The following is a 25,988-nucleotide window of genomic DNA, read 5'->3' on the forward strand; positions in this document are numbered from 1 at the left end:
TATGTAACCTAATTGTGTGGGTTTCTTTGTAGTAACATTTTTGTACTATCACATTAGCCCTAGTTTAATGTAATCGGTACATGTGAAGCGCAGAGTGAACATAGGTGTGAGGAAGTAAATATTTTAGTACGCTGCTAGTACACTGCTTTCAAACGAAAGAAATGTCTTACAGTCAACATCTCCCACCTTATTCAACTCTTACTTACTCTTACTGGCCTTGCTTCAGTTTCTGGGCTTTTATTTTGAAAAGAGTGTGCCGGAATTACGCGTTTCCTCATGTTTTGACGCAACGTGATGCGGAAGTCAGCTGACAACAACCACCCGTGGTTAGACTATAACACAAGGAAATATTTTAAACCAGCTCTCCGGTGGTGTATGGCAACAGAAGAGGATGCAGGTGTCGTTCGGGTTCCGGCTTGTCTGTGTGTCCTGTGCGGGTTACCTGCCGCTGGGAAGTCCTCTCTGGCCCTCGCGGTTCTGAACGCCGCTGCACAGCACGGCTGGAGAGCTACTGTGGTACCGTACGATGACCTGATCCCCGAGCATGCTTTCCATACTAGAGTGGTGGAGGACGGTGTCAAGCTGCAAGAAATGGTGAAGACGGTTGAATTAACAATCAATGTATTTTAAGAATTCCATATAGATTGCTACAAAGTTCAGCTCTTGTATTAATAGGAATTACTTGGGGGCACAATAGGAAATTGTGCAGGAGAGCTGAAACAATCTTTTGTTATTATGTAGAAACAAATACCTAAAAGCCACTGGTTGCAGCTTCTAACATTTCTTGGCTTTCTATTATATTTAACAGCTTGTCTTTGAGTTTTGGACTGGTGATGGAATAGGACAAGTAATTTGAATACTGTAGGTCAGGTTGGTTCCATGTGAATTCACAGAATTATTCATAGACCATATAATTAAGAAGGTCAGATATATTAACTTTAGATATCAGATACATTGTAGCAAAGTCATTAAGTCACTGTCCTCTTTCAGATTTCTGCTATATGCCCCTGTTTAAATGTTCACAGTACTTTTGTGTGACGACAGTGTAAACTGAGTTTCATATTTCCAAAATGTATATGTTTTTAGCACACTGAGTGGAAGTCACACAGACAGGCAGTGTTGCAGTGCATTGAGCAGTTCTTGAAGAAGCCTGAAGTGTTGGTAGAGCTGCCGAGTAGCTGTCAGATTAACAGTGCTGTATGGAAGCAGTGCACTCAAGCTCTGCTACAGCCTGAAGCTTTGGACCGCTCTTGGGCTGACCGGGCAGCATTTCTCTTTTTACTGGATGACAACTTCTACTATCCAAGCATGAGATATGAAGTATACCAACTTGCAAGAAAGTGTAAGTACTGTTTTCTGTGTAGGCCATTACTTTAATCAATTTAAATGGTGTTCCTCTGACTGATTTACTCTTGTCAATTGTGGCTGCAGATTCTCTGGGGTTCTGCCAGGTGCATCTGCAGTGTGATTTGGAGTCCTGCATCAGTAGAAACCAAAGCAGGGACAAACCCATTCCCACTGAGGTTATACTGGAGATGGTGAAGCGTTTGGAGCCTCCCAATCCACAGAAGAACTCATGGGAGATTAACAGTGTCTTGCTCAACACAACAGACAATTTATCCAAATGTGACATGTAAGACAGCTGAGTGATTTATTAATACTTATTATTAAGTTCAAGTGCATAAAACTGTTATTAATTTGTTGCTTCTGTCTGTTTCCCCTCTGTGTGCCTTATCCTCAGCCAGAAGGTGATGGAATTGATTTCCTCTTCACTGAGAACCCCACTAAGTCCAATTGAGGACAATACTGAACAAAAGGTGTGTCAACATACCTTCCCTGAAATCTGTGAGTAGTGGATTTTAAATATGCAGGTGCAGAATTTAGTTGCATTGTTGTCCCGTATTGTGCAGGAGGCTGATCGCCTGAAATGTGCAACCAGCGTGGTTCACCAGGCTGACCAGGCCTGTCGACGCCTGATCTCTGAAGCCATGAAAACTGCCAGAGGTTAGTTGTGAATTTTATCGTTCACATTTGATTTTTTTTTTAAATTCAGTTTGTGTTTTACAGCCCTGCATAATGCATCATTTTGTCACTTTAACCTCAGAAAATCAAGCACCCCCTGATCATATGAGGTCTTTGGCCACTCAGCTGAATGAATCCAAAGCAACATTTCTTCACAACCTGAGAAAACAGTTCATTCAAGAAGTGTCTTTCACTCAGGAAGAGGACATTGATGTGGAACGTGTGGTGAAAAGAGCAGTGGATGTTTTTGATCATGAGAGAAAGGAAATTTTGTTGAGAATCATAAATGACTTTCTCAATTCCAGATTTAATTGCATCAAAAGTGAGAAGTAAATGTGTTTATAATTAATAATATAATAAATGTAAATACAGTATATGTTTGCTAATCCCTTGTTCTTCAGTTTGTGGACCATAATGGCACTAAGTGAAACAAACTCTTGTAAAAGGTATTTTTGTCATTTTATTTAGAAATTTAAAAAAAAAATCCTCAGAACTCACATCAAGCTCAGATTAATCTACCATGTAATGGTCATGTACATGATTTCTGTACATATGGAATAACATTTTTAACTTGTTCGTCAGGATACACATGATGTAATTAAGATTAAAAGGGACAAAAGATGATTAATCTCAAATTCCTATAAGATAACCACATACAATACAGCTAAGTTAGCCAATAAAATAAGCCTTTACTTTAGACAAAGATTTACACAAAATCAAAATGTACTACTTAAAAGGTAAAGTTATTTCACATCATATCGCTGAGTCACAGGGTTATCCTGGATCTTTACAATACCTCAGCAGCAGCTACTACGCAATTAAGAATTCGCTACGGTAAAACTTGATTTTGTACTAAAAACTGGTATATATAGTACCATGAAAACTACTCAAGACAATTTATAAATACTTGTAGAAAGAGGTTTCAAAGGTATAACTCAGTAACAAAAGCAATATTGAAATCCATCTGAAATATTACTGATTGATTTGGCGGGACACCTTCTACAGTATGTAGAGTGAGGTATAAATAAATATTAGAACAGCAAGCAGGATTATAATGAGTCTGGCTGCCTTAAATTTTCAGCAAAATATGAGCCAATTAGACTGTTAGTCCCTGAACATCCCACTTAATTTGCTCACAGTGAAAATATGTCCAGATTATTTAACTGAGGTGTAAGTGGTGGTATAATTAGCATAATAAGTGACACACAGAAGGTGGTCAACATGACAGTTTTAACAGACCAGCAGCTCATACAGAGCTGGTGATGCTCATAATGTTATTAGCTTTTAAATACTGTTGGTATTTTATTTGAAATGTGTCATAAATAGCTGCCTGTGTAACTGTGACTTACTATAAGCTCCGAGTGAAAATGTGATAACTCATTGTAAAGTGATGAGAAGTGAATGCTCAGAATCAGTGAAAAGCCAAACACAAGCAGCTGCATTAGAAAGTCGGGTCAGAAGGTCTTAACTAACACTGACTGCAAGATGTTCCTGTGCTTTTGTCTGTTCCAAACTGAAATGAAAAGTTGAACATTGGGAGTCATGTAGAACTTCAGTAAGGCATCAATATAGTGGAGTTAATGAGTGTAAAATAATAATAATAAAAAAAAAGGTAACCTTATAACAAAAATATAAAAAGTAAATCAGTGTCATTATGTTTAAATGAGGTACAAGGAATACAGCAAAACCACAGGGATCGGTGATTCTATTGGCGTCTATAGGACGTTGCAAGGAATCACTTTTTATGTTGGCCACGGGCAAAATGGCATGCAAATTCATATTTGTCTATGCACATGTGTCCACAGATGTTGCACTGGAATGGATTTTCATAGCCATGACAGCCCATGTGAATGGTATAGAGGATATTGTCTGCGAAGTGAACATCACAATGCTGGCACCTCTGTAACAACTGTTGGTCTGATGTGGTCAGGGCAGTGGGGGGGGTGTTTGGACAGCTGCTGCTAACGCTCGCAGTACGAGCGTTTGCATTGTTCTCAAAGTTGAGGCTGGGAACAGGACTGCAAGGCCCGCACCCTGAGTTGGGAGATTCTTTTTTAGGTGGTGATGTCTGCACTCCATTTGAACACACTGCAACCTGTTCACTAGAGACCTGTTGTAGGAGGATGGGCTTCTCATCTTTTAAGGACTCCCTGTCTGGAGATGCAGGAGTCTGAGACTCAGGGTGAAGGCTGGCCAACTGGCCAGCAAATGTGGACAGTCGGTCCAGTGGGTTATTAAAGGCCAAACCATTAGCGCCCCTGTTGCGACTGTTTTCATCCACCTTGGGAAGGTTCCTATACTCACTGCTGTTCAAATGGTGGTGGATTTTGTGAGAGAAGTCATTCAGATAATCTGACTTTGGCATCACCATGGAAGGAGGGTTGAAGTTTATGAGTAGTCGCCTGCTAAAGCCAAGTGACCCAGTTCTTTTCTGCAGGGTGCTCAACATTCTCTTGTTGGTGAAAGGAGAGCGGATGACCCTTGTGGGCAGAAGTTTGTGGCGGCGGCGACGATGGTGGGACAGGTTGCTGCGGTCGCTACAGCGGAAAGCACAGAGGTCACACTTGTATGGCTTCTCTCCTGTGTGCGAACGCATGTGGGCTTCCAAGTGGCGTTCGTACGCAGACGCAAATGGGCACAGTTGACAGCGGTGAGGTTTTTCTCCTGGGTGACATCAGGAGAGGAAATAATTGCAGTTAGCTGATTACCAGGCATAGTGGAAAAGGTAAAAAGCAACAAGGCAATAAGTACTATACAAGGAATTACACAGGGTGAAGCAATATGATCTATACAAATATAGACAGCAAGAGATTTTCTTGTTCTTCCTTTATTGTCTAATTAATGTAGGTCATACTGTAACCAAATCAAACTGCAACCAACATTTTTGGGAGATACAAGAAATTCAAATCATTGACATAAAAATGACTTACTACTTTGTATTGTTAATTCAGAATTGCTTCTACTGTGTGATTAACAAACATCCTCTTGTACATTTGCATATTTGTGTAGGATTTTCAAGACTGCTTCAGGGAAACTGCATCTGGACTCAGTGGTAGGAGTGTCTACACTACTGCTGCAGCAGTCATCATTACAAATTAATCTGCCAGATACAAATAATTGATTATTTATCTGTAAAATGTCATACAGTGAAAACTGCCCTTTGTAATTTTCCACAGACCAAGGTCTATACATCAAAGCTATAACGTTTACTATTACTGTATAAATGATAAGAGAAACGTATGATTCACACATCTGAGAAGCATCTGGCCCCCACTGCTGAGGAATTGCATCAGTGCTTCAAATATATGTTTGTAGGCATGGCCTTGCTTTAGCTCATGAATGCAGCGTAAACACTGACCTGTGTGGATGCGGATGTGCTCAATTAAGCGAGCCATGCCCTTGTTAGCATAACTGCAGTAGCTGCACTTGTACTTCCCATCGCAGGTCCTCTCCAGGCCATCCATCTGCACATCTGGCCCATCCTCCATTGACAGGCTCACTTCCACAGCCGGAGGGTCCAGACCATTCTGCTCATTCCTGGGGGCAGCTAAACACAAACACACTTCAACATCTCACTCTGTACTCGTACATTATCAGTTATTGTGAGTCTTTCTCACCGGCTTGAAACGGCTCCGTTGACTCCTTTTCGCCACAAACAGAGCCTGAGATCATATTGACATGCTGGGTTTGTTGTGTCAGGTATTCTTGAAATTCCTTCACAAAATCCAGAGGCTCGGTTTTTATCTCGTCCATTTCTTTCTTCCTGGTTGAACCTGACAAGATACAGAGGATATTAAGCGATAGCCAGACGTGTCACAACGACGCTTTCACATCTGACAGCCGACAGTAACTAAAGCAGCTGTTTATAAAATGTCGTTGTTTAGCTCGTAGCGGTTAATAATGCCAACGTAACCTCGCTAGCTCGCCTCTTCTGGCATTTATCATGAAACCCAATTATTTAACGTCTTCGCCGCAGCCCATACCTTACCTTTCAGCACCTGAGCAACATTATCGACGAGCAGAGAGAAGTACGGAGACCTGGGGATAGATTTTCGTCTACAGCCGTTACCCAGGGCTGCATAACAGCTTCCGTTTTTCTGATACGCCCCCAAACGCACCTGTTGCCTTCGGAGACCGTTAGACAGATGTAATGCATTTCGCACATACAAACGAACTAGTGGCCCCAGTTTGTGGCTCCTATGTAATCAACACATGCAATAGCCTATAATTACGTCTAAACCATATATATGTACAATACACACATATTTGTTTCACCCACAATAAAGTGTCTATTCTGTCAACTCAACAGTTTTGTCTTCGGTAGCTACACATCTAAAATATTTTCTCAATGATTTTTTTTACGGGAGCCATTGAAGGCAGCAGCACTCTCCTTGTGGCACATGACCGTATGTAAACATTTCGGAATGAATCATGGCTGCTCCGTTGGTTAGGATTTTTTCAAAGGTGAAACTTGCGGTCGTATTTATTTATATTTACTCGGTTTCTGCAGTGATTTTAATTCGTCTTACACTCTATTAGGCCTTCATTCTTAGCTTATGCAAACTAGCTGGCTCTTCCTTTTGTGACGTTATTAGCTATTGACAGACGGCTAACACTAGCTAGAGCACAAAATGAACTTGTGTCTTTACCAACTAGACAGTAGCTGCACACTCCAAATAGGAAGGTGAATTTATTAACGGTAATTTCACCAGTGGTGAACGATGGCCGACATCATTGTGTGTTAACACAAACAGAATATTTTCACAGTTCTCTGCCTTGCTATCAGTCTTGCAAACAGATCTCTCGACCATGGGGGGCATATCATGCTGGATGGAGGAGTACGTCTACCAGATCTGCCCCAGATGTGGCTGCAGACCGGGCAGCTGGGGTGGTCTCCTTTCCTCCACTTCAGACATTTTCAGAAGAGGAGAACATGATGAGAGAGGCAGGTGAGCCGGGGATCTGGTAACGTGTGCCCCAGTAATACTCACAGCTGGAGACATAAATTCCTAAAATGCTGAACATCTGTTTTGTTATTTACAGTGAAAAAATATGCACAAGAACGCATTGCTCCGGTTGTGTCAAAGATGGATGAAAATTCTACCATGGACAAGGAAGTGATTGAATCTCTCTTTGAGCAGGGTGTATGTAACTGTGAATTAATAGATGTGGCATTACAATCACTGTCACCAGTTATTTTTTTACTATCTACTGACTGTGTTTTATTGATTTTATTTATCTATTTTTCAGCTCATGGGCATTGAGATTGACCCAGAATATGGCGGCACTGGCTCTTCGTTCTTCTCCTCCATTTTGGTCATTGAGGAGCTGGCAAAGGTGGATCCATCTGTTGCTGTGCTCTGTGACATCCAGAACACGCTGATCAATACGCTGTTTGCCAAACTGGGTACTCCAGCTCAGAAAGAGCAGTACCTCAGCCGCCTGTCAACTGATATGGTGAGAAATTTAACATTGAGCTCTTCAGCATATGGCATTTTCCCACACTTCCTGATGTACATCTGTCATGTCCCACAGATTGGAAGCTTCTGCCTCTCTGAAGCTCAGTCAGGAAGTGATGCCTTTGCTCTGAAGACACGTGCTGAAAAACATAAGGACTATTACATCATCAACGGATCCAAGATGTGGATCAGTAATGCAGAGCAAGCAGGTGTATTCCTGGTGATGGCCAATGCGGATCCCGCTGCTGTGAGTCAATGCTCATCTTTCTCTTCTTGTTACCTGTTTTCATATTTTAAAAAATGTTCCACAGCTTATTCCTTAATTTGTTATATTTGTCTTGGAGATGTCTTAATGCAAAAAACTGAATTTCATCATCTTGTGTCAGAAAAATGAACTGTAATAAAGAGTAACAGTGGATTTTCTAATCCAAAGACATCACAAATTATAAACCAAAAAATGACCACAGCGTTAAATCATGGCCTCACTAACTCAGTCTCATTCAAATCTAATTATTTAAGCCTCTCAGAGGTATTTTTCACTGAAATCACTGATTATTGTTTTGGGTTACATTACATTTTACTTGTTTTACTTTAATAATGTTCACACCTTCTTGACACAGATGCTTTTATTACTTGACCATAATGTAATGGCAGATTTTCTTGTGGTTGACAGGGATACAGAGGCATCACCTGCTTCATTGTGGACCGGGACACTGAGGGGCTTCAGATTTGCAAGAAGGAGAACAAGCTCGGCCTGCGTGCATCCTCCACCTGCCCGCTCAACTTTGACAATGTCAAGGTACTGCAAACACATTGTACTCTACAGGACCGGTGTGAAATAAATACATATTGACTTTTACTAACTTTCTGCTCTCCATTAAAGGTACCGGACAAGAACATTTTGGGACAGGTCGGCCATGGGTACAAGAATGCCATTGGAATGTTGAATGGGGGCAGGATTGGCATAGCTGCTCAGGTAAACCATGAGACATTTTAATTTAAATAATTTGCAGGTGCATTAACTAAGATTTTACACATTCTATGATAAATCAAGGGAAAATGTGACTAGATGTGGTAGAGTCTGTAAATCTGGGAGTAATTTGAGCCTTATTTAATGTTAATGCTTTGTGTCACTTTAGCAGTAACCAGAGCATTCTACTGGATTGACAAATTTACTTAGTCAGCTAATGCTAGCTTTGGACTGGAGGCTGCATTTTGTAGAGGAAACAGGACATGACAGGAGGGGCAAAGAGCAGTTAGAAGCAGCTAATGGTGTAGGTTTATTTTGAGTGTCAAAAGAAATTAGGTAGAATAGCTTAAAAAAGTTTACAACATGTAAAATAGAAATGCAGAGTGTGCTGGGTTTGTGTTTTTCAGATGCTTGGGCTGGCACAGGGTTGCTTTGACCACACTATTCCTTACACCAGACAGAGGGTGCAGTTTGGAAAACGCATCTTTGACTTCCAGGTTAAGCTCCACAGCAGACTCCCTTCTTTTACATATCATATTCTCATTATTCCTGTGGTTAGTATGTGGTTCAACAAGTTATGTTATTTACTTATGCTCTCTTTATGCTGCAGGGCATGCAGCACCAAATAGCCCATGTAGCAACACAGATTGAAGCAGCTCGGCTGCTGACGTACAACGCAGCTCGTCTGAAGGAAGCTGGGAGGCCTTTCATTAAAGAGGCCTCCATGGCTAAATACTTTGCTTCAGAGGTGAGCTTCCTGACTCACCAACTACAGTTCAATTCAAGCATGGTGTTTCTGTTTATGTACATTTCTAGGATATATTATGATCATCAGTGTTATCTGATTTATTTTATAGATCCACTTAAGTTTTTTTAAGGATGCTTTCCTGTTTTATCAGTTTTACATCATTTGTCTGATTAGGTTTTTCCTGATTACATAAAAGGTATTATATTATCTCTTATCCTCTGTCTTCTGCAGGTTGCAACCTTGACCACCTCCAAGTGTATTGAATGGATGGGCGGTGTGGGCTTCACCAAAGACTACCCCATGGAGAAATATTATAGAGACTGTAAAATTGGTGAGCACGACTGGACTAATGCTTTGCACACTGTTTGTTATGCTGCTGTTTAGATTAGAGCTGGTTTAGGTAACTGTGACTAAAGCTACAGTGATAGAGCTGCAGGAAGGTCAGGTGTAGCTGTTTGTGATTGGACCAGAGTTGGGGTGGAGAGAAGACCTGATAGCAGTGGCTGTAATCGGACTCTGTAGGAATTCCCCTGTCTGATCCCACTGAGTGTCATTATACCAGCACACAGCCAAAGAAGCTACCACTACCAGGGCAAAATGTCACATTTCCTTTCATCATCTCCATTTTTTCTCCCCGGGTTCTTCACCTAGAGCACCAGTAGACTGAGCCCCCTTGTCTCCTGGATAGTCAAAGCTGCAGATTTATGTACTAGGGAATGTAGGTGAATGCTTTGTACTGCAGGACTTCATTCTAATGATTTGTTTTGTCTTCATGTGCAGGTACCATTTATGAGGGCACAACAAATATCCAGCTGTCCACAGTTGCCAAGTTCATTGATAAGGAGTATGAGCACTAAAACCATCTGATAGATTGCACTTTGCTATGTTACACTCCATTTTTTTCCTCAAATGACTGATTATTGCAGAATAATTGATGTAGCAGTAATGTTAGGCTGTAGACCTCAGTTTTGTTGCTATATCACCAACTTGTACTTTTATAAAGTAGTCGCCCCAACTGTTGTTACTGCTGTTGCTGGTTCCAGTTCCCCATCTTTAGGGTTAAATTTGCTCTGGCAAACTCATGCTTTTTTAAATTTCCCATTCACTTTCTGTCACTTTTTCAAACCACCAGGAACAAGACAGTGTTTGTCTGTAGAGACCTTCACCATTTCCCTTTTGTTCATTCTGCTTATTGAGTTGTGTTGATAGATTATGTCAGAAGTTCATCTGTATGTTGCAGTATGAAAATGAATCTTTGAAAAGTATTGATCGGGATTTTCTTTGAATGTTTCAGTGCCTTCAGAAGGTCTGCTGTGACTGAGAGCAGTAACGTGTGTTTCCTCTGCACTCACATAAAGTATAAGCTCCATAAACACTGTACATTTCCTTGTTGGCAAAATGAGGAAGTGACTTCACATCATGAAAATAAATCATCTGTAAAGAGTAATCTAACATAATTAACAAAATCAATAAATGTGAAGTAGACTGGAGTGCGACAATCATATTTCTTTGGTTACCTGTTTGCAGGGTAACACCAAGTTCTGTCACTAGATGGGGGCATTCTCCTGGGGGACAGCAGCCCTGAGCTGAGGCTACCTCTCTCTGAAAAAAAGCAGTCAATTACCATATCCTTTAACAGCCTGTCACCTCTAATGATATTTTATATCAGTTTAATTACGCTGGTGCTTCAGATGAGAAGAACCTGCCTTGCATAATTGACTCACTGATAATTTTTCAGGTGAGACAGATTACATTTCCATGGCCTATGTGCTGTGTGAAATGAGGTCTATTGTTTTACACAACGCAGACAAGCTGTGTCCAATACAGATACATAATAGCTCTTTAAAAAAAACTACCAAGTGTTTCTTTAACATAAAGAAAGCCCTTCATTATTAACATTTTATCTATGAACATGGATGTTAAAGTCAGAAAAGTCAGAACTTCTTCAGTGGTGCAGATTGGTTGTGTTCCTGCCAAATATAGAGATGTGTAGAACACATTTATGGACTCTTAACTATAGAGAATTATGTCATTTTTCACTGCATTGGTGAAACCTTTTTTTTTTTTGTTTGTTTGTTTACAGAGAATTAAAGCATTATATGTAGCTGCACTGGGAAAAATTAGTAGAGAAAAAGTAAATTGCTCTATAAAAGGAAAACATTTATAAAGATATTTTATTTTGGCAAAACATTCGTGCGTGCTTGCTGAAAATGCCCTATTTTACATTTTCATTCAACTTGAAACTTAACGAAAAATGTAGATGTCTAATTAATTCTGTTTGTGTTGTCATGGAAGACAACTGCCTAAGATTTAGTATTGTATAAGAATTAATTTACTGATTCATTTATCATCAAACAGCAGTTAGGTAGAATAAGCTGGTAAAGCCAAAAATATATATAATTTAGGTCTGAGTCATCAATTTGTTCTAACAATATGACAGGAGTAGATTATATGTGATGTAAATGTATACACTTCATAATCCATAGTACCACTTAAAAGTGAACATGACGGGTTGAAAATGAAGCTAGAAAAACAGACAACAAAATATATTAATAACATCCGCTCCATGTTTGCACAGACATTTCCAAAATCACTTAAATGACCAAGTTAAAAAGGGGAAACACAGGCCTGCATTTGCATCATTGATCGAGTGTACTTTGTTTTCCCCTGTATCCACTCTGACTTATTCTGTCTATTCAACAAGGCCCTGTTTAATGAATGTAAACTGATGAAAACATAGCTATCTGTTTTTCACTTTGCACTGGCAAACAAGCTCAGCTAGCCACTTTCTCCACCCCCATCTTTAACACAGCTATGAGACCTCTAATTATGCAGGGATTCAAGTAGCCTTTCACAAAACACTGTGTTGTCCTTTAGAGCTGAAGCGTGCTTCACGAGCTAAAAGGACAGGCTGCATGTTTGTAGGTTGAGCAAATTCAATTTGTGTGATTAGTTCTCGGCATCTGCTTCAAGTTTGGTTTAAATGATGAATCTTCAATACATCTCATTTTGTGTTTTTGATATTTTCTTTATATTTGCCATACTGTATATCAGTATTTCAGAGCCAAAGTGTACCTCATGTGATCCCAAATGTACCAAAATACTGAGGTTCCTTCTCCAACCTCCTTCATCATTGGCCTGGAGTGAGAGAGATATTTTTTATCTTCGATTTTGGGTTTTATCAGTGACAGATTTATGTACTGATGCAAAGTACAAGCTTTAGATTCAAGAGTCCAGGATCTATCATACCTCATTCTCCAGCTTTAATTTTGCCTTTAGTCTCAACCTGAAAACAGGAACAAATGGAAAGGCTATCTCCTCACCACTTATTGTGCATTTTTCTTCTACTCTGATCACACTTGATTATCTGAATGTCTCATTTCACATATCTGCTGCAGCCAAACACTAGTATCATTATAACATGTGACAGAAACAATACTTGTTGTGTCATGCATTTGATCACCTGCTGCCCCTGTGGGTTTGCAGGCTTTTGTACAAAGCTGATTTAAAAGGCCTTTATCACAATGGTACACATTCAGTTTGATGTCTGGCTCTAGCACTTCCTGACTAATTAAATTACATTGAAGCCAATGTGAAATGCACAGTGTTTATTGCTTTCCTGTTGCACACAGCTGTAAAAGATATTTGAAACACAACTGATGAATGACAGGTTCAATGACAATGTTCAACAACGCCTACAAAGTCGAAAACAGTGTATCAAGAAACATATAATGTATCTTTCTTGTACTATAAGAAGTATAATACTGCTTTTTAAATTCAAGTCTCCCTTTTCATTAGTTTTATGCTTCGCTGTCTTACATCAGTACGTAAAATATGCGTAATTTGAGCCAAGGCCAAGCTGCTTAGCTCCACGTTGAGGTGTGATAATCTCCAGACCATTTATTCAGTTTACTGACAGGTGATTGTGGCTCGTGCAAGACCCAAAATCTTTGAAACATTTCCTCTTTAATCTAATTGGATGATAAGTGGGTGCCTACTATTGAGCCCGAAGCCAAAACGCTTGCGCTGTCTCTTTTGGAGTCGATTCCCGCCACAACCCATCGCGGTTTTATCTCAAATCCCATTTGCTATTGTACCTGTCCAATAGCAGAGACCGAGCGCGTTTTAACTCGGATGGCATTTTTATTTCATCAGTACAATCCAGCGCACGTTTGACGCAGTGATCTCTGCGCTCTCACTAATCATTATCCGGAGCAGGACGCAACTTCTAGTAACTCTCTGGCTTTTTCCCCATCTCTTTTTCGTATGGTTTAAATATAAACTGTAAACCAAGAAATCTCTTAGTTTTTTTTTGTATGCGTTTTTGATGGTGATCCACGTCGGACAGTAAAAGGTGATGGCAGACTCTGAAGCACAAGAGACTCGCCAACCCACAAAAGACCCCTCGAAGCCGAAAAGCTTCCTCAGCTCGTCCAAAGGAGTGTTTGATGGCAGCTTCTTCTCTCGGCTCGGTGATTTATCTTTCCCTCGCTTTGACTTGCCCACACAGAGAATCGGACTGTCAGCGCAGTATTTGGAGAGAGCGACTCCCTGGTGGTACCCATACACGCTTGGGACTCATCTGAGGACCGGAGGTAGATTAATATTAACTGTCATTCCGCGGGCACGAAAATGACTGCGTTTTGGTTTGGAAAAATGAATTTAAATGAATATATAGATACATATATTTCATGGAAGCATATAGCCCATGATTACCGTAAACCTTTTAATTAGAAGTAAACCTTATAAATTCGAAGCTTAATTATGAGGAATAAATACACAGCCAAATATCAACACTTTAACCAAAGGAAAATGCAGTTCCACAAAGTGAATATCTAGAACGAAGTAAAAGCACATGTTTAATGGCTCAGAGGATCAAGTGTACTTACTGTCAAAAACTTTTTCTGCAGGATCTGAGAAGATCAATCTGAGGGAACTATCACCGGCATCAGACAGGCGCTCCCCGGACATCCAAAAAAGTGACCAAGATGGCAAAGAGGAAAGCGCCGACGACGATATTGCACTTGATGAAAGTGACGTGGAAGAGCCAAAAAAAGAAACAGACCAGGAGGACGAGTGGGGGAGAAAATCGGACGAGATGGACTCCGAGAAGAAGCCCTGTCGGAAGAAGAAGACGCGCACGGTGTTTTCCCGAAGTCAAGTCTTCCAGCTGGAGTCCACCTTCGACATCAAGCGCTACCTGAGCAGCTCTGAGAGGGCAGGCCTGGCCGCGTCTCTTCACCTGACGGAGACACAGGTCAAAATCTGGTTCCAGAACCGGAGGAATAAGTGGAAAAGGCAGCTGGCCGCGGAGCTGGAGGCGGCCAACCTGAGCCATGCGGCGGCGCAGAGGATTGTGCGGGTTCCTATACTTTATCACGAGAACGGAGCCCCAGAAACGACCGGGAGCTCCGCTGCAAACTCATCGGGCAGCCAGTCACTCCTGGCTTTCCCCCATCACATGTACTATTCCCATCCGGTCCCATTGCTGAGGCCTGTTTAACACCAAGTGTCATAAAGCGCTGTATATAGCCTACGTTTTTAAATGAGAGTGACCTTCATTTAAAAAAAACTATATTTTGTAGATTTAACAAACACAATGTTAGGTCATATTTATTATTATTATTATTGCTGTTGTTGTTGTTGTTGTTGTTGTCGTTGTTGTTGTTGTTCTGCTGAAGTGTCCTTGAGCAAGACGCAGTCTCAATACACCCCCACGGGGACAATAGAAATTTATTATTATTATTATTATTGAAATTGTTACATGCTCAAATATTTTGTGATCAGCTCGAAAAAAGAACTTGTGTTGCAGGGTTGGCTGGTCTACTTCACAGAGATTTGTGTCGGTGTTTGTAGGTAAAAACGTGGAATTTAATATTTTGATAGTCTATTTAATATTGTGCAATACTGTTGGCTTCACATTAGGCTACCATCCTTTGTCACCTTCAGCTCCCTTTTACAATACAGGCTATCCCTTTCCTTTGGTAACACTGAGAACAATCATGTGATCCTTAAAAAATCCCCGAAAAGCTGCAGGCAAAAGGTGAATAGTTTTAATGACGCAATGTTTTGCCGGTAATTTTAAAGCCATGAAAGAGCCAAAAATAGCCCCTGTTTTGTATATGGTTTTACTCTGACATTGTTATTTGAATCCTGTATATTATATCGTCTTATACGCAGTAAAAACTTTGTTCCAAAACATGTAGCGTATCTTTATTCTGATGGACATGGAAGAAGCACGCAACTCATGTCATAAAGATCTTGCTTTTAAAACAAGGATGGAGTGATCTATAGGCTATTTTAAAATAGGCAAGTTTAGACAAGGCATTAATGCACATTGAGACTGTAAAGATTATTTCCTAAATAAAATATTCCACTTTGGTCATTTAAATTGTTAAGTAATGATTGTCATCTTTTTTTAATCTGATGACTTTGGGCAAAGGTGGCTGCATTGCATTTGAGCAACAACATTTTATGTCTATAGACTTTTTCCTAGTTCTATTTCGACTCACAAACACTGTATCTCTTATAGACTATTTTTTAGTTTCTGATTTTATCGTGTAGATCCACAAAAATTAAATACAATAGGCTATAATTAAGTTGGCCGCGTGGAAATGAAAAGAAAAATTCAGAAGTTTAGCCTAGTTGCTGTAAGATCCAGTCGTTATTCATTTTTCATTTAGGCGATTTAACAATATAGCCTATTTAAAGGCTGAGTTATTTTCTTCTTGTATCCTGCTGACCTTTAAATGACTGTTATTATATCAGTATAATCTCATCTGTTAAAGTTTTCCTCAAACCACAAATAGGATATGACGGAAAATATACGGAAAGGCTACGGTTTATCATTCAGTACGAAGCATACATGGGCCTAGCATATTACCTTTAATAGTAGGCTATTAGCTAAAGGATTCACAACTAAAACCCCACTTTAGGCTACATTACTATTTTACTATGGTGTATTGCAATGTTTTATAAAATCTGCATTGCAGCTATCTCAAATCAAAAACACAACCCCAGAAACGACCGGACGAGAGAGAGGGAGAGAGGGAGAGAGAGAGAGAAAGAGAGAGAGAGAGGGGTCTCGTATCATGTGATCTCTGTTAGGACAACGGAAATATACGTCAAGGTTAACTCAACCAATAAAAGTGCAGGCGGGAACTTTAGTTTTCTTTTCAACCAATCAGCAACTCTGCACCATTCAACACCGTCACATTCATGCGTTTGATAGCGAATGTGTTACCTCATTAGCTTGTTTGTTAGCATTTGCTGCGTTATACATTCTATCGTAACCAAGGCATAAAAATTTGGATTGTTCAAGAAAAGAATCCTTCCTGTCTGAACAGCACCAAACTGACGCGGTAAGTGAAGTGCAACGGCTAACGTTAACACTAGAGTTTGCTTTGTATTGCACGCACAACACCGGTACAAGCTACCGCTAGCTTGTAGCTTTAGCTTGTAGCGGTGTTGTAACGAATCAAGTTGTTGCCGCTGTGAATTAAAAACAAATGCTATCGAAAACCCATGAAGTTATTACTCTACCAGATATCGCAGCAGTATTGTATGTTATTTAATTTAGATGATAAGTATCGGTAGTCCAAAATCACCGTCGCTGAGATAACGTTAGGCTAACAACAGGGTAGGAAAGCTAAGGACCACCAGTAATTGGCCTACTAGTGGGTTAACGTTAGTCCTTAGATTAGAATTTCTAAGTGAGAGACGTGTTTCCAAATGAACGGAAGGGCATACACGCACGATTTTAGGAATTATTGGCCATCAGAATTGCATTCACTGATGTATACCAATTTGTTTTCCGCAAGCCCGCTTGTATTAGAAACTGGAGCTTTCTATTTAAGGTGGCAGATCTAGTAAGATCTCTCTTTTTTGTCACAATTGCATCACTTGGGCCTCCACAGGATACCTGCTAATATTCAGATCTCGAATTACATATTATTTTATTTGCATTACTGCTAATACTACAGATGCACTGCTGAACTTGTTCTTTTGATCTCATCTGTGCAGATTCTCAGTCATCCAGGTCATAGTAAACTGAAAAAACTTAGATTTCTAGGTCGACGTTTTTTCAGTTTTCTTTTGATCTTATACTGTATGTTATACTGTGCTTGGCATACTGCTAAAATAACTGAATGAGTATTTGCAATCGCCATACCCACTGTTATGAATAGCTAGTCTATTGCTGTATATTTTTAATTTTGTATATTTTAATACTATGCTGAGCCAATGCAACGAAGTGTCATTCTGTGTACACTTGTTATGTATCTGAATGATAAAGTATAAGTCTTAAGTCTACAGCGTAAATGTCAAAGTGATTGTTTTTGTGTGTGTATGAAGCAGTGAAAGGCAAGCATTTATCTTATCTGGTATGTGTGGCAGTGTATCAATGCTGTGACAAGGGGTGAACACAAAACCATGAATACCTTAACCTTATAATGGAATTCAGTACAAGTCTATAAATGGAAAAATTGATGAATGAACCATAGACAGTTTCAGACAGGTGTCAGTTCACCTCTATAAATCTTTTGTTTACAATATTATTGAATTGGATTGCACGTAATCTATGTTAAAATATTTTAATTTATCTTATCTATTCGTCTTGACTCCAGAATTTGTGTTTGTTTGCTCTAATGCAGATGACAGGCTCAAATGAGTACAAGCTAAACCAGGGACCAGAGGACAGCATCTCTGCTGTCAAGTTCAGCCCCAGCACAACTCAGTTCTTGTTGGTTTCCTCCTGGGACTGCACTGTCCGGCTTTTTGATGTTGGAGGCAACACTATGCGGATGAAGTACCAGCACACAGCTCCAGTTCTTGACTGTGCTTTTTATGTAGGTCACAGATTTGAATATATTTTTAGCTTCCATATTGTCACATTAAAGCATAGAAGCCTGATACACACAACTTTTCTACTTTGCAGGACCCAACACATTCTTGGAGCGGAGGTTTAGATGCGCAACTAAAAACCCATGATTTAAACACAGACCAAGGTTGTACATAAAGCTGTGTAACAGATTTATTATCTTCTGCAATAATTTATAATAATATAAAGTTTTTTTTAATGTTCTCCTTAAACAGATACAATAGTTGGAACACATGATGCCCCCATTCGATGTGTGGAGTACTGCCCGGAGGTTAATGTCATGGTAACAGGGAGCTGGGACAGATCAGTTCGACTGTGGGACCCGAGGACGCCCTGCAACGCTGGCACTTTTACTCAGCCTGAAAAGGTAGCTCAGAAGACACATGAATCTTTTTGACTGTAAGAAAGTTTTTAAAGATATCTTTAAGATAATTTTGTGAGATCTGAATCACATTGTTAGTTACAGCATGATATAGTAAGTATAACGTACTAGTTTGTATTGTGTATTGTTTTTTTTTATGTTTGTTTGTTTTGTTTTTATTTTGGTCCCAGGCTTCATTTCTCACCCTAAATGACATGATAGTAAACATTTTTAGAGCTTTCTGTCCTTGGTAATTTGTTATACCTCTTAAAGAAACAATTAAAACATATTCTTTTTCTGATTTCAGGAGAACTTTGCCAAATAGGTTTATTCTAACAGAGTAACAGTGCCTTATAGGATAACAGGCTATGCAATAGGCAATTTCAGACCGGCAACTGTGTACCATTGATACACAGTGAAATAGCCATTACAGATCTCTATTCTCTCGAATGTACGTCATTAAATACTGGTGTTACAGCATAAAAGCTGTGACCAGGAAAATGCAGACACCCGATGAAGGCGTTCTTTCACTTTAACTTTGTTACATGTGTTTGTGTATGTATTTAGTGAGGCTTTTGACACTGCTAGTGTTGTCTTATACATGTTGTCTATATCAAAGGTGTACACCCTTTCTGTGGCTGGAGATAGGCTGATTGTTGGCACAGCTGGAAGACGGGTCCTGGTGTGGGATTTGAGGAACATGGGCTATGTACAGCAAAGAAGAGAGTCCAGTCTCAAGTATCAGACTCGCTGCATTAGGGCCTTCCCAAACAAACAGGTACACTTTGAACTATGTTGATTCAGCATCCACTTCTTATCAAATTGCACACAGTTCTAATGAAAGATACAGACATCAGTTATAACTTGACAGATAATTTGCTCCTAAAAGGGGAATCATGCTACAGAGCTGGATTCCTGTGTTAATGTGAAGAAGTTGGATGATAACGTCTCATTTTCGGCCTTGGCTCCAGGGCTATGTCTTGAGTTCAATCGAGGGACGTGTAGCTGTGGAGTACCTGGACCCGAGCCAGGAGGTTCAGAAGAAGAAGTATGCCTTCAAGTGCCACAGACTGAAGGAGGATGGAATTGAGCATGTTTACCCTGTCAATGCCATCTCTTTTCACAGTGTTCATAACACATTCGCCACAGGTATGATTGGCTAGTTAGTACTTGATAATGCACATATTTGTCTTCCTACTTTTAGTTTTTCTATAATGAGGCGATTTATTTTTACAAAGCTGTAACCTTTAGCACTGAGCTTCCAAGGTTGCATGTGGAGCACAGTTATTATAGATCCATATTTCAGCAAGAAAAGTCAAAAGTGTTTATTTGTCATATGCACAGTTAGGAAACGTGTTTCCCTGTACAATGAAATTCTTACTTTACTGTCCACATGAATGCCACACAATAAAAATGAAATATAAAGTAGATGAATAAGTAACACAAAATCTAAGGCACTTTAAGCAGCAAATGCAGCAATATAATAAAAATATATAAGAATACAATAAGAGAATGTATGGTACATGGGAGCTGCATGTGCAGTAGTCAACAGTCAAATGTGCAATTATGTATGTACAAACTGCTGTAACACAGGCAGTAACATGTCCTAAGTCTTCTGAGGTTGACCTTGAGTCTCTCCTTCAACCAGGTGGCTCAGATGGCTTTGTGAACATCTGGGACCCATTCAACAAGAAGCGCCTGTGTCAGTTCCACCGGTACCCGACCAGCATTGCCTCACTTGCATTCAATAACGATGGTACCATGCTCGCCATCGCTTCCTCCTATATGCACGAGAAAGGAGACATCAGCCACCCAGAAGACGCCATCTTCATCCGCCAAGTCACAGATGCCGAGACCAAGCCCAAGTGAGTCTTCCTCGCCTTAGTGTCCTCTGTATGTCAGTTATTCACCAAATCTGTGAGCAGCTGCATTTACAGAGAGCACATCCAGCTGCCCCATATGCTGATCTGTATCTCTCTCCATCCACTTTTCAATATCCGACAGTTGAAAGATAGATGAGGACTTCAAAATCCTCCACCCGGTTATCTGTGCTGTTGTAAATATACACTCAGTGACCAGACAAATAGAAACCTGCTTTCCAGTGTAATGCAATCCGCCTCACTGACCTTGTCATAAACACTACCTTTGTGAAAGTAGGAGCAACAATTTTTGGTGGCACTAAGGAGGTGGTGATTTTCAGGTGGTAAGTTTTGCAGCTGTTTGTGTATATGTTGACTTGTATTATATTTAAATGTGATTATAATACTTTTTGTTCTCCTTGTATATCAGTGAGAGTGAACAAAATACTCGGTGTTTAATTGAAGACAACTGTGTTCAGTTTTAACTGTGGATCTGGGCTGGGCAGTTAATCAAACTTTATTTTCAGCTACAATTTTGGCTTCCAAAGATTATGGAAACAAAATAATCTAGCTAAAATAATTTCCATTTGGTAATGATGCTCCCGTTGTGTGTCATGTTATAAATCCGGCACACCCCTTCAGTCCTCTACAGTGCCAGCATTTTTTGCTCTCATTGGTTGACGTGAAACATTACTAAGGATGGCAACACCTAAATTTGTTACTGTATGTGCAATAAAACCTCCACAATAAACAATCAGTAAGAGTCCTCTATCATAACACCTGCTAAACAAGCATAAACCTCCAGAGAACTGACAGTTTCTGCCTTGCTTGCACTCCATCAAGCTTATGTTGGTTATGAACAAGCTAAAACTGTTAAACAAGAGGAAAAGGAGAATGTATGTCTGTGTCGTAGTGAGATTATTTAGGTTATGACACACAATAGGCTATTGTTAGTTTTATTTGTAAAAATCAATACAGAGTTGAGTATTTTCCACTGAACTGTCAATCACAGTTGAGTAGATAAAAATGTTTGTTTTACAGTTAAATCATATTTAAAGTTGAAGAAGCCACACAGTTTATTTTTTTTATTTTTTTACATTTAGCATGATGTTTTCAAGTAACCGTGATCTCAATATTGACAAAATTAATCATGATTATGATTATTGCCATGGTCATGCAAGCCCTACTCTAGATGTTAGATTTACATAGGCTTCAAAAGATTAGTTTGGAGTAATTTTCTGCTTTATTGATAGTCACTGATTTGGGCGAGTTCACCTCAGTTTCTGTTTTAACCTCAAACACTATGAAATGGTAGTATTTAGTGAGTAGGATGTCACTTGTGTCCATGCCTCGGTTCGGTGAATCTGTTCTCTCCTGTCTTGGTTTACAGGTCAACCTAAGTCCACCTGTGTAGGAAGCCTTTCTCACATTTGGGTTATCTGCAGGCATCCAGTGTATCATTCATTACCGCATTGTTTCCTCTCATTTCTTTCCATTCAGATACCAGTCTTTCTTTCCTCTAAGTAATGCTTGTTAATCTTTTCTTTTCTGGCTCTTGTTAAATATGTTCATTTATCTTCAGCCTATCTACTACTGCTGTTCTCCTTTAATAAAACTGATTTTATATGCACACATTACATTTTTTGCTTGGTTATTTTTAGTCACTAAACATGACCTGATTTCGATAATTTTTGCTGACTCTCCAGATGGAGTTATAGTTTAACATCACACCGTAGCTATCCTTTCTTTGCTTCTTTTTTTATGCAGTCATAAGTTTGACACAGTAGCATTAAACATTTTGACCAATAGCATAAAGTCAGTTCATACCCTTAACATGTGTCACGTGTACTACCTGAAAAATGCCAGGAATGTCTCGGTGCAGAAGAGGTTGTCTTGATTCTGTTGAAGGAGAGCAATGATCCACTCGTATTGCCGACGGCTGCACTTGCCCCCAGACAGTGACCTGTGCTGATAGACATCAGAAATCTGCAGCCTAAACTGGGATCCTACTTTATTACTTTTGAGAAATTAGAAGAAAACCACTAAACCGACTAGGTTGTGTCTGCTATACAGGGGGAAAGTTTCCAACTAAAAGTTATCACGAGGCTCAGTTCTAACTTTATTATTTTTGATAATTACATCATAAAACAAGTACCCTGGGCGGTAAATTCAGGTGTTTATGGGCTGAAGCACACTGCAAACCTGAGTGCTCCATTTTTATGGTTTTGCTGTGGGTTTGTTTTTAACTTAGTAACTGAGAAATGTATACAGAGAAGAACATCTCATCATGGAACATCCTACTCATTTTATTGATCTGGAAGATAAAGGGTGATAGAGACATTTCAGTGTGCTAATTCTGTTTTCTTCATTAACACTTAATTTATCTGCTGCTGTTTTGCAAGCTGTTACACTGGTGACGGGGTCGGATACAACACAGACTGCAGTGAACACAGCAGCGCCCCGCAAAAGTCTAAGTGGTGTCTTTCCCTCAGTTCAGATTTTCAATTGCAGCTAATGCAATTTCTGAAGCCCTTCAGCCAAAGCAGCAGAGAAGATATAGATGACAATTATTCTATTTAAGAGCTCCAATTTTTTTTTTTTTCTAATGGCTCTATCTGCTTGTGCAGTATCCTGGAAATGATTAGTTCGGTTTGGTTAAATTATGTAACTAATTCCTTTGATTGCTGATAATGACTCAGTCTTTGACATTGGTTTACAACAGCAGCTTAATATGAAATGGCATTCATTTTGGGACATAATTACAGACAGAGAATGGCCAGGGTTTGTTGTTGGGGCTACAGTGAATTACCCTGTTTCCTGTCATCTTTGGCTTCCTCTAAATAGGAAAATTGAGTTCTTGAGTGTGCATTAAAACTGTTAAAGTTTTCTTGTCTATATTGGTTAGCCATGTTATAAGAAAAAGTAATTTAGCAGCCAAAATGTTAGGTGCATTAAAGCAAGTTTATAATCCAGTGTGCACAGAGTTTCAAATGTAGCCCCTTTTCCTTCAGTACCATAAGAGATTTAAGGTCTGTATTTTAACAAATTGCAGCAGATAAATCTGCTGCATTATCTATAAGCATCTTACTTTAAGCCTGTCTCACCAGAGCTCTCTCCAGTTTTTTTTTTCCCCAGCAGTTAACCACATCTGTGGTTGTGTGGCCAGGCTCTGGTTTCCAACCGCTGAAGTGTTGCAGACAGTTTGGCTCTACACGAAACCATTACACGACAATTAAAATGGGTGGTTGTGCTCCAACAGCCTGTCAGGTGCATTTAACCCAACCACAAGGGCTCTTATGTTCACTCAAGAGGGCACAGATGACCTTCAACCAGACACCTTATCTCTCAAGAATGGTTTCTAATATTATATCAAGCTGATGACAACGTCCTTCATGAGCTGTGGAGAAATGGGGAAATCACATGATGCTTCAGGAAAATATTGACAGCATTCTGGTTTGTCTTCAGTTTCACTGTCACATACTATAGAGCACTTCCTTCCTTTGAGTAACTTCACGATTTCAGGTAATAAATCACACATTTCATGTCACAGCAAGGCTTTCTAATCAGGTTGGAACATGCTTACTTTAACATTGTGGGAAAGTTGATTTTCATTGATACAAGGTTTAGCAGCTCTTTGAGACATGGATCACAACTTTTAAAAATTTATTTTATTTTTTTTTAAGGAAAGTTGTCTTATGGAGAAGGTCAACTACTGTATGTATAAAGGGTTTAAGATTTGTGTGTTCCACTTTCTAAGGATGTTTACTACCCCTGATAACTGCCTGACAGAAACCCTGTTGAAGTTTTCTCATGTTATAATTAACCAAAAGTCTGAGTTTGTGAAATGTATTTATTCATTTTTTTATATTGACATTGCTTCAGTGGTTCTGATGCTTTGCAGCTCTTTCCAGAGGGTAAGTGGTCAAATGCTCCATTGCTAAAAAAGGCAGCAACTTATGGTTGTGGGCACTGACTTTTCACAACCTGGCAACCCACATCGCCACATATTAATATTTGAGTTGTTTTGTCTTATTGTTTAAAACAGCCCCATGTTTCTGGTTTATTTGAGGTGGTGACAATTTGGAGATGTACACCTTTCAGTTTGTCTCATTGCTGGTACATCCCAGCTTGGAAATGAAACCTGAGCCTCTGACTTGGACATGGCTCGCCACAACACCTCACTCCGAGCTGCCACTGCCCTGGGGAGGCTTTTAAAGAGCTTTGATGGGCAAGACAACATCTCCTCTCCAGTGTAGTTACATTAGAGCCTAATTAGACGCTAAAGCTCAAGGCCATATAACCCATTTGGTTTCACACTCGCAACCATCCATCTCTTTACAGGCCAGGCACCATGGGGCTGAAGAGTGAAGGAGAAGCTCACCTGGGAGCTGGGCTATAGTAAATCAAAAGTCTGGGAGTGACAAGAGGGTCACAGATTTTTGGCTTGAGGTTTTTTTTTTGGCTTTTGGGCTTTTTGCCATAGATTAATCATTTGCTAATGAATCATGTGGCACTGATGTTTAACAATTAGGTCTGCAAATTTATGAAAGTGGAATGAATTTGTACTTCATTTTAGTATTGTCTGGTTGGTCCAGACTGAAACATCTAAGTGAATTGCTGTGAAATTTGGTGAAGACATTGATGTTCCCCCGAGGATGATTAGTAATCACTTTGGCAACCCCACAGCTTTTCATCTAGCACCATTATCAGGTCACATTTCAATGTGTCCAGTACTTCTGTTTGCCAAACTAATGTTCGACTTTGAGGCAAATTTATCAGTAGGCTTCCCTGAAAGACGGCATCAAGATTTCACAGTAAACATTCTCTTCAAAAGGTAAACTGTAAAAACTGGTGCTTTAAAGGGGAAAAAAATCAGTGCTCAGATGAGCTCTAATGTCACCTGTCAAGCTGATGAATGTATATATAAAGACGGGAGAGTCGGTGCATCTGGGGTCGTGTTTGAATGATGTATGGCCAAGGGTCACCAGAGCTGCAGAGACTAAAGGTGAAAACCCACAGAAAAGTAAAGTCTTGCTTGTGACTTCTGTTTGCCCAGAAATGGAAATGGAAACCGCTCTACTCTGAACAACTGATTTATTTTAGGTATACAGATGTTTAAAAGTGAGAGACAATACCTGAGGGTTGCTACTGACAAAGGACACCTTTCCTATGTATAGGGTGTCATATAGTACCATGACTGGTTTATTAAGTTCCTCCAGGGGTGAAACCACAAGCACTTAAACACTGATCCATATCCTACAGACAGCTACCTGTCGTGCTCTGTGAGAATTAAAGATAAGTCCTTTACATCACATAGCATATCCTACTTGAAAATGTAAAACCTGTTATACCAAAGATTTGCTCTCAGCTTTAGATTGACAGGAAATTGTCTTTATATAGTCAAACAATATGGAGAGGGCAGATCCCAAGGGAAACGTGCGCTTGTTTCCCCCCATTTAAACCAGAATCTGATTGCAGGCCTTTTCAATCCAGCCTCTCTGTGCACTCCTTGCATCTATGAAACCCTCTGTACTGTTTAATGGGTTCATGGCCACAGGGCAAGGGTTACAGTTTGTCCTTCCTGCAATTAGCATTCATGGTTAGCTTAGCAGAACTAATGCATCACATCTTTGAGGCTCAAGTTCCCTGTGCACCTTAGAGTGACTGCAGGCAAGATTTAGCTGACTCCTT

General features: G+C 39.8%; 5 protein-coding genes across 7 annotated transcripts; 4 read left to right on the forward strand and 1 right to left on the reverse strand.

Annotated features, from left to right (window-relative positions):
• Positions 1-276: 276 nt before the first annotated feature.
• Positions 277-2,380, forward strand: pstk (phosphoseryl-tRNA kinase). The gene is made up of 6 exons (XM_020605176.1): positions 277-594; positions 1,087-1,342; positions 1,432-1,633; positions 1,742-1,817; positions 1,911-2,004; positions 2,105-2,380. The coding sequence occupies exons 1-6, from the start codon at positions 295-297 to the stop codon at positions 2,353-2,355; spliced, it is 1,179 nt and encodes a 392-aa protein (XP_020460832.1). The 5' UTR covers positions 277-294; the 3' UTR covers positions 2,356-2,380.
• Positions 2,381-2,436: 56 nt separating this feature from the next.
• On the reverse strand, positions 2,437-6,278 carry LOC109962966 (zinc finger protein Pegasus). Its single transcript, XM_020605175.1, has 4 exons — positions 6,011-6,278; positions 5,640-5,795; positions 5,381-5,569; positions 2,437-4,686 (listed from the first exon to the last, which is right to left on the reverse strand). The coding sequence occupies exons 2-4, from the start codon at positions 5,773-5,775 to the stop codon at positions 3,758-3,760; spliced, it is 1,254 nt and encodes a 417-aa protein (XP_020460831.1). The 5' UTR covers positions 5,776-5,795; positions 6,011-6,278; the 3' UTR covers positions 2,437-3,757.
• A 90-nt stretch (positions 6,279-6,368) lies between these two features.
• acadsb (acyl-CoA dehydrogenase short/branched chain) lies at positions 6,369-10,689 on the forward strand. The gene is made up of 11 exons (XM_020605171.1): positions 6,369-6,486; positions 6,809-6,971; positions 7,066-7,166; positions 7,273-7,479; positions 7,558-7,728; positions 8,155-8,280; positions 8,365-8,457; positions 8,859-8,948; positions 9,062-9,199; positions 9,431-9,530; positions 9,980-10,689. The coding sequence occupies exons 1-11, from the start codon at positions 6,454-6,456 to the stop codon at positions 10,054-10,056; spliced, it is 1,299 nt and encodes a 432-aa protein (XP_020460827.1). The 5' UTR covers positions 6,369-6,453; the 3' UTR covers positions 10,057-10,689.
• A 2,867-nt stretch (positions 10,690-13,556) lies between these two features.
• Positions 13,557-14,852, forward strand: hmx3b (H6 family homeobox 3b). Its single transcript, XM_020605308.1, has 2 exons — positions 13,557-13,794; positions 14,110-14,852. Exons 1-2 carry the CDS (start codon positions 13,557-13,559, stop codon positions 14,700-14,702), a joined length of 831 nt encoding a protein of 276 aa, XP_020460964.1. The 3' UTR covers positions 14,703-14,852.
• Positions 14,853-16,365: 1,513 nt separating this feature from the next.
• bub3 (BUB3 mitotic checkpoint protein) lies at positions 16,366-21,925 on the forward strand. Of its 3 annotated transcripts, none has more exons than XM_020605185.1 (8): positions 16,366-16,560; positions 17,851-18,045; positions 18,135-18,204; positions 18,293-18,444; positions 19,058-19,216; positions 19,410-19,587; positions 20,087-20,303; positions 20,443-21,054. In XM_020605185.1, the coding sequence occupies exons 2-8, from the start codon at positions 17,851-17,853 to the stop codon at positions 20,444-20,446; spliced, it is 975 nt and encodes a 324-aa protein (XP_020460841.1). In that variant the 5' UTR covers positions 16,366-16,560; the 3' UTR covers positions 20,447-21,054. The 3 variants fall into 3 exon arrangements, with proteins under 3 accessions (XP_020460841.1, XP_020460839.1, XP_020460840.1); XM_020605183.1 differs by lacking the exon at positions 20,443-21,054 and adding an exon at positions 21,688-21,925 and having other exon boundaries at positions 16,367-16,560; XM_020605184.1 differs by having other exon boundaries at positions 16,367-16,560; positions 20,087-21,054.
• The last annotated feature ends 4,063 nt before the right edge of the window (positions 21,926-25,988 follow it).

This window comes from Monopterus albus, unplaced genomic scaffold, assembly GCF_001952655.1.
Source record: "Monopterus albus unplaced genomic scaffold, M_albus_1.0 scaffold69.1, whole genome shotgun sequence".
Classification (NCBI taxonomy): domain Eukaryota; kingdom Metazoa; phylum Chordata; class Actinopteri; order Synbranchiformes; family Synbranchidae; genus Monopterus; species Monopterus albus.